We start from the raw sequence: 11,847 nt of genomic DNA on the forward strand, positions 1-11,847 counted from the left end.
TACTCTCTCTCCTTTCTTTTTAACATACATACATTGACTCAATTTGATTACATAAAATCTCCTAAATACTCACTCCATTATTTTATCTTTTATACCTCTAAGAACTATTTTTATTTTAAAAAAGAAAGAAAAAGATAATATAATATTATCATTTGACGGTTTTTGTTAATACTATAAGAGAGAAGATAACGAGAGGTATTAAATAATTGAGAAAATCGAATTGTTATAAATAAATAAAAAAAGAATATTTATATAAAATAAATAATAGTTTAAGAAAAGTCTAAATATAATTAATCATAATATCCACTGAGATTTTCAAATTTAAATCATGGATAAGATGGATATAGCTTTCTTTGGTAGGCATTTATTTTTTTTAAATGTCTGCATAGTTTTGGGTACGCTAGCAATTGGATTTGGTGCTGACTTTTTCTAGTCGGATGAAGAGACCTGGATACGGCGAGGAGTAAGGAAGTAGGAAGTAGGAAGTAGGAAGTAGGAAGTAGGAAGTAGGAAGTAGGAAGTAGGAAGTAGGGGTAGGGTGGGCTTTCCTGGTAAAAAGAGAAGAAAATAAGGAGGACTCGTAAGTGTGGAGCTAATTAACCAAACCTTGTCATGTATTCTATTTATTGATCAAATTGATTGATTGATTGATTGATTGATTGATTGATTTCTCGAATTTGATGGATCTTTGGCTTGATTTTGTCTGCGCCATTGGATTGATTGGCCACATCCCACATGACACTGTACGACTGGTTCTCTCATCTTTTGCCAATTAAGAGCCCCCGTGTCTTCTTCTCAACTCATAATCTCGTTTCTAACGTTCTCTAGGATTGTTCCTGAATGTCAATCATTGTAATATTTCAAAAATAAGCAAACGAAAAAGAATTAAAAGAAAATTATATAAGAACAATCCACACCTTTCCTTTTTCTCCAGTTTCTTTTCATTCCTAGAATCTATAATGTAATAGTGAGGCTTCAAGACTAACACATTCTCCAATTATCAGCTTACTGCATCCTTATATTATCTCCTTAATGATATCGCATCTGTAAATAGCACACCAAACATTAACTTTATTCAAGGATATAATTATTGCCAACATCATTATAATCAAGTATCACAAAATGAAAGATTTACAATATTGCTCATGATTATGAAAGAAACCAACCTGCAAGTGGAACAGTTGGTGCCACAGGTTGTTTTCCTTACCTCGCTTTCCTTTTCCTTTTTGTACCTTGTACCACAAGAATATTCTAGGAAAAAGATTTGAACACACGAGTTAGCAATAATATAGAAACTGACACGTCTTTCAGTAAAAAGAAATACACAGATATGTCTTTCAATAAAACTTATTAACAACTAATGTGAGCAGCCATCAAGAAAACATTGGGGAAAAAAAAAAGGATTGCATGCAGTTAGATCTTTCTCTTCTATGCAAGTGTCTTTCTCGTCTCCTAGTTAGATATCATTTTTCTATTCCTCACATGTCCAACTGTGTTATATCCCAAATGGGCTTCAGGAATCACAAAAATGTTTACAGGTAATTTTTCTAATTCACGCATCAAAGTCACAAACTAGAAACTGATACTCCTATTATGCACCATGACGACAGAGTAAAAAATTCCATGATATGTTCTTCTTGCCTCGACAGAGTAGAAAGCACCAAGTTTTAATAAGTAACTGATGGTTTTCTAGACCCAGAATCCATGCATTTAAAGGGCTTCAGGCCGGTTATACGCAGAGCAGTAATCAGTTAGTTCACAACACTGATCAGCAAAGACATGTTAAGGCGACATTCTATAATTCTTATAGTCTCCTGCCCCATCATTCTCTACGTGGTTTCTTCCCCTCCACATTTCCAAACTTATGAATGGATTTTTTTTGTCTCACCTAGGCGGACCTTGTATTCCTTCTTCCAGGCTACAAACTGTAACTTCAATCTATGCAGGTCATCGATAGGGTTCCTTTCTGAACCTAACTGCCCTGATTTCACCTCAACAAGGAACTGCGCATCATCCTCAAAGACTTGCATCTGTTATCCAAACTCCTTCGCTAGGCAGCTAAGCATAGCTCTGTCTGGTTGGTGTCCCTTCAGTTCCTCGTGTCTTAGTAGGCATGGTACCTTCACAGTGATAATCATGAAGAGTAGGTAATTTGTTAATATTTCCAGATCGACAAACAGTGCCATTAGTAGCTAGGCCATTCCTCTCTGCGGTAAGACTCATCTGTAGAAAAATGCTATACTCATCAGGAGGGCATAGAATTTCTACTTAAATTGCAGTACAGTTTTATAAGAAATACAGCACTATGGGCGTTTGATTTCCGAAAAGATATCTGTTTGGGGAAGGCATGGCCAATGTCATATGTTGCGCTTCATGCTTCCCCTTATTTAAAGGATTGTAAAAAAAAAAAGAGTTTCAGGAAGCATCCTTTTCTTTTTCCTTTGTTTAATAAACATTTGAATCTTCATAAGTGTTTGAACAAATTTAGTACTTCAAAGTAATTTAGAAATCAGTTAGTAAATTGATCTGCGAAGCAGCAACATGTTTCTGCCACATCTCCTCCATAGACTTCATTTTAGCCTCATACTCTAACCATCTGACCTCATATTGCTGAAGTTGTTTTTTTAACACACTAATCTCGTCCTCCCTTTGTTTCAGTTCCATCTCTGCTTTCCAAGTTCTCCCCTGAAGACGTGCCACAACTGAGGGTTGCATGGGCCATGGAATGGTGCTCCTGGTTGGAATCCTCTCCCATCCACAAAATTATTTTGCAGTAGGTATCAAAGGTGGCATTGTTCTAAAGAAAAGAATGTGGAGCCTTAAATGACATGGCGAGAAGTATAACATTCCAATCAAGGTCATCCATCAAGAAGTATAGCATCTCTTGATTGATAATATTTACTTTCTTGCTTTACTAAAATTTCAGGTTAGTCTCTCTCCAAACATCATAGGAAGGTGACCTATAGGGACATTGCACAGGTGGTGCTTCTTTTTTCACTAAAATGAATATATAAATATATGGATATTGTACCATGTTCTATTTAGTTGAAACAACTCGAGGGGAATTAACTTCACTTTCTTGTACTTTATGTTGCATTTCTTATCCCATATCTTATCTAGATTAGAGCATTCTTAAAGCAACCATAAGCAATGAGGAAATTGTAAGAAGCTTATTTTAAATATTAAATGTTTAGTTTATGATGCAGGGGCTCCCATGAGCTCTAGACCAGAATGAGTGCAAACAATGAGCACCAGCTCCCCTCGACCTTGATGGGTTATGGATTCATAAATACAACAAAATCACTTTCAAGGAGAAGCCTTTGTGTCAACTTTAGGTAAAAATATCATCACAACTTCCCCAGAACTCCATAAGTAAATTTATCTATGGGTCTCCATGATAAGTCACAGGAATAATGTTTCCCAAGAGATCGATGAGTCGCCAACCATGGAGTGTATTAATACAAGTTGCTAACAAGATATCCCTACAAATATAGGACATTACATCTTCAGAGTATCTGAAAGATAACAAGTTGGTCGACATCATCAATATTCTTGGAGAGAAGCCCAAATGTCCAAACACATTGTTGATCGACAGAGTTGTGACTGTTAACTCTTATCCTCTTTTTTAAATGAAGTGAAGAAAAGTAGTAGGATGTTAATAGGACAGGAACACAACAAATATCAAATGAACTAGGTTTTGCGTAGAGTATGTTCTATAGAAAACATGCAAAACTTTACAATTATGAAGCTACGAAGAAAGAGAATAAATTCAGGAAAAAATGATAACAAGTCAATAATAGTAATAATAAATAAATAAATAATTAGCTACCTTATTGAAGACATAACCATTGGTGCCACGATAGCTGACCACCTTTTCTGAGTGAGTAGCCAAGAAGGATGGATCAGTAGAACAATGTGAGTAGCCATCTGACCTTTTCGCGTTGCCAGAAAAGGAGATTTCTGCGCCTTCCGACTTCACTACTTCTCCTCTCTACAATCCTCCTCCACCAGGCGCTCAGTGTTATTACTCTCAATCTGGAAGCCCACCGGCAGAGATCTCCTCGAGGGAGGAAGGCGACCTCTCAATGTGGGCCGGACGGGCAATGCGGGTGGCACGTCCTTAGGCTTCTCTTCCCTACGCATCAGGGATTCCAGCATTTCCTCCAGTGAGCTCCTAATGTAGTAGCTGGCGTCAAGATCGATGGCATGGTTTCCAAATCCCAAAAGGATAAGAAAAATAAAAATAAAAATCAAGATACAAGCATATCCTTGCTCAAGCCAAACCCAGCAATCTCAATCTAAATCTGCCCCCTCAAGAAGAAAATCGCCGGAAGTTTTCTTTTTTGCAACTTGGATGCATAAGCTAATCATAACCCTAACAAATGGGGCTTCGAGTTGGAACACCGTCTCTACGAACTATGTCTTCAAGATTATTTTGAAACGCTTGGATCTAGAACCGAGGAAGAAAGGAGAGAAGAACCAGTCGAAACGATTGATGTGGTGAATGGTGTTTTTTTCTGAACCCAGAAAAAGACAGAGATTTCATTTGAAGCATATATTCTCTCCACTGCTCGAGACAAGCAATGCTTTTCTCTGCTTTTAATGCGGAAAAGATAACCCCGCCAATATCGGGACGGCAGCGAAATTTTAATGTAATACATTTAACACTCTCACAGTTATGATATTAACTAAATTATTAAAATACCTCTTCACCATTTTTATTTATTTTTTACTTTTACCTACCCCCAACCACCACTTCCTCCCGCGGCTTTCCCTCCTCTCCTTTCTTCTTCTTCTTCTTCTTCTTCTTCTTCTTCTTCTTCTTCTTCTTCTGTCCAAGTAGGTTAAATCTTTTAAATGAGCTAGACTACATTTTAATAGTTAAAAGATATACATACTAGTCGTGTGATAAAGTTCCAATGGTCTTGTGGGAATTTATAATACGAACAATTATCGTTGCCCGAAATGCTCGTTTGTCTACTTGACGCCACCTATACATTTTCTATTTGGAGTACAATGATTGTTGTTATTAGCAAGGTAGCCAATATATGCGGAAGGTACAGATGTAACTTGGTGAAGTTCTCTCTATTTTTTTACATTTGAATGGTTCTCTGTAAGATGCAGATATAGCTTAATATTTTCCTTATTTATTTATGCTGACTATAGGGTGCAACTTCTATGAACCCAGTAGTCTTATAGTGCTTTCAACTGGTTTCAAGCTACACAGCTAAGGTGTCTACTACAGTTTTCTTAGGGTAGCTTGCTAGTTTTGATGAAATTTGGTAATTCTCTATGCTACTAACTACGACCGAGGATTCACCGAAGAAGATAGAGCTGACTCTGATTTAGGAATTAAGGTGGTGAGGATAATAAAAGAAGATAGGAGAAAAAAAAAATAGATGAATGAGACAAAAATAATTTAAATACTCTATAAATTATTTAACATATTATAACAAAATTATTTATTTAATAATACAATTTAAATTAATATTAAATATTAAATAGAAATTATAAAAAATAAGAGTCGGATTATAACATTATCAAAACGACGTGTGTATCATCAAAGAGGTAAACTATATAATATGATTTATAAAATTCTTTAATATAAATGGCTAATTTTCGATAATACTACTTGTACCTTAAACTATATATATCTTTCGCAATTCGTTGCAAAACAAGAAACACAATGACTGGCACATGCTTATCTATGAAAAATACTTCCGGAATATCAACCGCAAAAGGAGCTGGTAAAATTAAGCCCATCTTTATTAATTATGACCCCCCTTATTACACTTGAAGATATCATAGTGTGCTGCCTCGGCAATAAAAAAATAAGGGAAATAACCTTTGCTCACATGAACATCCTAACTAAATGTCTGTATTCTTTTGTATAGCTAGTAATGTTTTGGAGATGAGAAGAAATTCTCCAGCTTCGTCCAATTTATGCTTGTTAACTTTTCGAGAAAAATCGTTGAGTTAAGGACGAGAAATCATAGTCACTGAGAGACTGGTTCTGAGTAGAGGGGGAAGATGATGCTGAGGCCCTGCTTCCTCCACCTCCTCTGGTAGCTTCACTGCCATGATTAGCGGGTGTTGCTGATCCAGCAATTTGTATTCTGCAAAACGAGAATAATTTTAGATAATTGTATAGCAAAATGGATCATTTATGTTGCTTTGTGGAGGAAAAAGAATTCTAAATGGAATGGGAGACAGGTATATCTCAAACAAATTAGTCAATCGGAGATATTGACAGATTTCATCCATTCAGAGGGATTACTTAGAAATCGAATGATCCTATAAAGACAGTAAATCTTATTTTAGAACCAGAACTCCACAACCAACGATTCCATCTTAAAGAGGCCAATTACTGGTATAGGTAGTCTCACAGACCCTGCTTCAGAATAGTTTGTTTGCTGCTGTTGGCACATCTACAATGCAGATTGCTAGAAGTTTGGATGCCAGTCACCTATAGATCATCCACAACACCGGTATCTTGAAGTTGAGGCCTAAGATGGTCTTTGCTTAGTCCATACACATTTAAGCCGTTCAGGACAAACCATCACGCATGTATAATAGCTTCCGCCACAACACAAGAGAGTATAATACATAAGGTAAAACATATTTTGGTGCATAAGATAGCTATAGCCTACAAATCAGTTCATTTGGGATCCACCATTATTACCATTGTAAGACTAATAGAAATCGCTAGAACAATTAGTCAGTCTAGAATTCAAAACAGTGAAAACCAGAAATGACTAAGCCACTTCCACTTCAGAAAGTTAAAACTTGAAAGAAGTAAGCTGAGCTGCGTACCCTAGTGCAGGAAAAGGACCATAATTTCCAAGTGGATGAGCTTGCATGAAACCTTCTATCTACAGATTGAAATGCACTAGACAAGTCAATAAGCTCGATAAAAGTTTTTGGTATCATTGTAGCAAACACAAACCATGTTGCTAGCTATAGCAAACAGAATATGGAGAATACCTGGCCAAAATTGTTGCTCTCCTTTTCTCCACCCTGTCGTGTAACTCCTGTAACTTGATGACCTACATTTGGCAAGCTTCCACATGGGAAACTCCCATTTGGTGCAAGAAGGACAGCACTGCCAGTCTTTTGAGCTGGAAGTCCACTACTGGATTTAGATGTAGCCATGAGAATTGCCTGCTGATGTGATAGGAACGCCACTTGCTGTTGATGAACAGAATATGGTGACACCATGTTGGACTGAAATGCATCACAGCAACAAGGTAAGCATACTCATCCTTTTTCATTTAACTCTTTTAAGCTACTAATGATCATGACTAAGAAAAGAGAAAACATGAGGATGAAGCTGCTTCATTGTGACCACTGGTCAATACCATCCGCTAACTCTAGAAGAGTTAACAACCCCATTCTCTTACTTGAAATGAAATACTATATGCATTAACCCCACAACTATTTGTTAGATGTCACTTTATCACAAATCACACCACATAGAAAAATTGCAAGAAACTAAGAGTGGTTTCAAGTTAGTGCTAAAATTTTACCACTCCCATGAAAGAACTTTTCAAGAATTAAGTAGAACTAACCTTATCAAAGAGGCTCATTATATCATTTTTCACATTTTTCTGTGACTTCTCTGGATGCAGAGGTGGAATATCTGATGATGAATCTTTAAACAGGTCCTCAATTGAAGATGCAGATTCGCTCTTAGGGACATTCTTTGGGGACTTCTCTGACTCCAAAAATATATCTGATGTTGAATCTTTAAGTAGGTCCTCCATTGAGGATGCAGATTGGTTCTTACTTTCATTAGATTTTGAGATGCTTTCTCTCCCCATGGCACTGGATGCTTCTGCAGCTGCAAATTTTATGAACCAAACCTGAGTTCTGCAAAATCTCTCCTAATACAGACTAACTACTGCTTATCCAGAGTAGCAAAGAGATAGAGAAAAGAGGCTGAAATAATGTCATATTATGTTAGTACGATTAGAAAAAAGTGTTCACAAATCATGCCAAACGACAATGAGATAAAGTGTAGTTGTCGACTAAGAACAGCCATAAAACTTACACGGGAAATTTGCCCATCCGCAATCACCTACTGAAGATGACTCTAACTCATGATTGCTTGGTTCATCTACAGAAAGTATGTTAACAAGATCGGTTGCATGATTGACTTTCTGGGAGAGGGAGACTGATGCATCAACTGTATCAGGTATCTTGGCAGTAAGCATAGAGTGGGCCTGGGATGTAACAAGTTCTGCTTTTGGTCCAAAGGATGCCTGTTGTCAGTTCAATTGTGATAAGATAATTAATCAGAGATCAGACATATTACTTCATTCTTTGGCAATACAGAAAAGAAGCATTTTAGAAGGCAGAAGGGAAAAGAAATCCAGTTATAATAGTTAATACACCATAGCAAGCTGGACGCAGCACATTGTTTATATAAGCCATATCAGGTCTTGACATCAAAACTTAACTGATTTGCAAGAAAGAACCAATGCAGGCTGCAAGAGGTAAGCCATCAAAACTGGCATCCTTTCCTAGCCAAGTATGCCCGATTATCGTCACAATTCAAAAGTATCATGCATGCATTATAAGGACTTGAGAGATGGTAAATATATCTGGATTACAAAAGATATAGCCCAATTGACATGAAGCCTTGCCTCTCTTGCATGTTTATATGAACACATAGAAGTAGAAGGGATTAAAATTAAAAATATGAATGTCACCATTCTCCAACTGCCTATGCTTTTGCAACAATTGGCTACTTAGAATTTGTTAAGACAACAGGTCTTTGGTTCAGATTGAACAAATTCTATCTTGCCATTAAATTTCAAAATCCTTCTTCATTTACTAACAATATCAATGAAGTGGACCTTACTGAGGCAGAGTATTGAACATAGAGAAATAGGTTTCTAGCACTTAGCATTACGTCTTTGTAAGAGAATATAATCATTAATGATGAAAAGGTGTCACTAACCATCTTCTACACATAAATTAAAATTTAAAACTGCTTTGTGCTTCTTCAGATTGTGATATGCATCATTGAACAACTACCATAATATTGAAAAACTGCATATTTGATGGAACTATAGCTAATTTATGAATATTGAATATATTATTTTCTTCAATCTTTTAAAACACCATGATATGATAAAAAAAACCATCCCGAAAATGTAGATGTTAATAAAATTTACACAAATCTGTTCAAAATGAGCAATGACAAAAAAATACCGGGATGGGTATTTTAGGAATCACGAGATTTTCCCTCTTCGCACTGAAAGGTGAATGAGTATTTTTTTCCGTGGGAGATTCTATACTGTTTCTCAGTCCATGTCCACCTTTTTCACCAGATTTCTGCTCTGAAAGGGAATCCACATCATCTTTCTCCTTCAAAGATGATGGCAAGGTTTTACCACGAGGGATCCATCTCTTTTCTTCGTACCTATAAATTCAAGCACTTAATTAGTAGTGACAAACTTAAGCCTATAGCAACATAAATTTATGAGTAAAGATGCAATAAACAGAACATGCACACATAAAGTACTAAAACAGTCATACTTTGCACGAATGAAATTTTCAATTCCAACTCTGTCATAGCTTCGAGGTAGTTCTTTTTCCCAGAAGCTGTTTGCCTTTTCGTTTCCCATTGCTGTATATATTAGAAGCCAAAAGGACAAATTATATAGTACTTCCAAAATGGCATACCATTTCTTGAGTAAATCAACAAGCCTGAGGACGAGAGGATATACTTTGGATAAACGCAATCTGCTCTGGGAGCCATGTGTCCAGCCTAACAGATCTTACCTAAAGGTGAACATGGAGATAATATTAGACTTCACTTAGACCCTGAATTACAGCATAATTCATCTTAAGTAAATGATCGAGAAATGCTAAAAAAAATTAATCATGAAAAACATAGTATAGACTACACAGTAGTTTGAGACACTTAAAATTCATTGACCTGCAACTTCAAAAGTTCCAATTATTTCTGAAATTACATATTCAGTTTATTTGAAGAACAGGTAGGAACAACAAAATAACAACCAACTAAAATTTAGCAACAATAATGACCTTTGATATATGCACCCCCAAACTTCTGTGGATGCCAGAGCACTGCATGCATATAAAGATTCCCAAATTCACACTTGCCCAAAGTGGACCCCTGCAAGAAGATTGCCAAGCATTAGATTTGATTAAAAAGGATCAGTAGAACAAAAGAGAGAAGATTAATATATTGACAGGAGACACAATAGTGTGTCAGTAGCTACTATTGGAAAGTTAATATTTCTAAAAGAGATGCATAAGCAATGATATCAGAATTAGCATAACAACATGCCACAATAATCAACTTCACTAGAATAATGTCATCTTGGTCCAAGATACTTACTTGGCTTTGCAGTCAGCACATTCTTTGTTTTCTGGCAATTTGAGAAGTGCATTCAATATCTGCAAATTGAATGAAGAAATGTCCAAAATAAAACATGAAAGTTATAGGAAACTGAAATATGTCTCAACATAATCTCCAAAAAACATCAAACGCAGTAACAAGTAGGAGTGTCACGGAAGAAAAAGAAGACAGATCAACTGTCTCTGATATATGGAGAGATCAGGCTCGTTGCAGAAAATTTTATGCACCAAAAGTTTACTGATTAATGTTTCTTTAGAAATAGTGTCTGTAAAGTATTGGCGCCACAGTGGAGGCTTAGTTTCTTGGTCTAATGTGCTTGCAAGAATAAGACAGTTTAAACCAAAGTAAATAATAGATCCAAGAAACCTAGTTTCTAGATGACGTGCTAGTCAAATAGCACAAACTCTTCCAGTTTTTATTGCAATAATAGGAGAACAGCCAAGAACGCATTAAGGATCATTCAATCTCGATGCTATTGGCCTAAAGATCAGGCTTTCTCTTATTTTTCTAATTGTCTGGCACTCATTTCACATGATGCTCTTTTGGTTAAGGACCGAAGCACTTGATTCCAATTTTTTCCATTTCTGATCTGAACGTAGATCAAGGAACAGAATAATCACGGAGAAGTGAACACAAAAGAAGGGGTAAACGAGATTAAAATAAGAAAAGGAAAAGAACCTCAACCAAGATCTTCGGAATACCAGCTTCGAGATAGCCTAATTCTCCAATTTCGCACAACGGGAAGAGGAAAATCCGAAATTTCTCTCACATAAGTGATGATCTACCTACGGTTAACGAAATATCGTAATCGAGAAATATATATATACATATATATATATCCGGACCTTTCTGTGTTTCTCGTTGAGCTCTTTCGTAACTGAAGCCTTCTCGTTCATATCGATTTCTGCAATCTCCGAAGGAATCCAATTCAGGATGAGAATCGCAAGCAAGCAATTAGGAGCCGAGAGATCTCCGCCTTTCTTTGTTTTCTCTGTTACTCGGGGATATCGACAGAGGAAAGCGGAAGCAACAGAAATCGATGGATTTTCTCTGATATTTATAGGAGTTGTCTAAAGCTTCGCGTATGTAACAAATCGCACATTCGTTAAAGATGACAATGGACCCGTTAACCCGCCAACCGACCTTCTAACTTTCAGTATATATATATAGGCAAACAGCAGGATCCATACCTGCCTAATGAGATAATGGATCTAACCAACATACTGACACTGACACTGCTGCTCTCTTATTCTCGACTTTACCGTTGATGACGTCTGGATCTTTTGGGCCGAGTCTGGCCGGCCTTTCGGAAGAAATGACCTATATGTCTCTGACGGCCTGGTTCGCTGAGCCGGTCTCGAAAGTTCAGGCCGTCAGGCCCAGATTGAACCACTTGTTTAACACGTGACCAATAGTAAGATAGTTTTGTTTTCCAATCTCAAATTCCCCAGCCG

The 11,847-nt window shown here is 36.7% G+C and overlaps 1 protein-coding gene and 1 long non-coding RNA gene across 2 annotated transcripts; both read right to left on the bottom strand.

The window, feature by feature from the left end:
- Positions 1-57: 57 nt before the first annotated feature.
- On the bottom strand, positions 58-4,557 carry LOC140761524 (uncharacterized). Its single transcript, XR_012104582.1, has 5 exons — positions 3,830-4,557; positions 1,889-2,223; positions 1,167-1,251; positions 918-1,044; positions 58-836 (listed from the first exon to the last, which is right to left on the bottom strand). It is a non-coding gene; the product is annotated as an uncharacterized lncRNA (long non-coding RNA).
- Positions 4,558-5,748: 1,191 nt separating this feature from the next.
- On the bottom strand, positions 5,749-11,418 carry LOC140761775 (ADP-ribosylation factor GTPase-activating protein AGD5). The gene is made up of 11 exons (XM_073099246.1): positions 11,239-11,418; positions 10,373-10,431; positions 10,057-10,147; positions 9,735-9,789; positions 9,544-9,634; positions 9,217-9,427; positions 8,051-8,261; positions 7,569-7,840; positions 6,985-7,224; positions 6,814-6,872; positions 5,749-6,116 (listed from the first exon to the last, which is right to left on the bottom strand). Exons 1-11 carry the CDS (start codon positions 11,287-11,289, stop codon positions 5,951-5,953), a joined length of 1,506 nt encoding a protein of 501 aa, XP_072955347.1. The 5' UTR covers positions 11,290-11,418; the 3' UTR covers positions 5,749-5,950.
- Between the last annotated feature and the right edge of the window lie 429 nt (positions 11,419-11,847).

Source organism: Typha angustifolia, chromosome 6 (genome assembly GCF_048772165.1).
Source record: "Typha angustifolia cultivar Huaian chromosome 6, ASM4877216v1, whole genome shotgun sequence".
Classification (NCBI taxonomy): Eukaryota; Viridiplantae; Streptophyta; class Magnoliopsida; order Poales; family Typhaceae; genus Typha; species Typha angustifolia.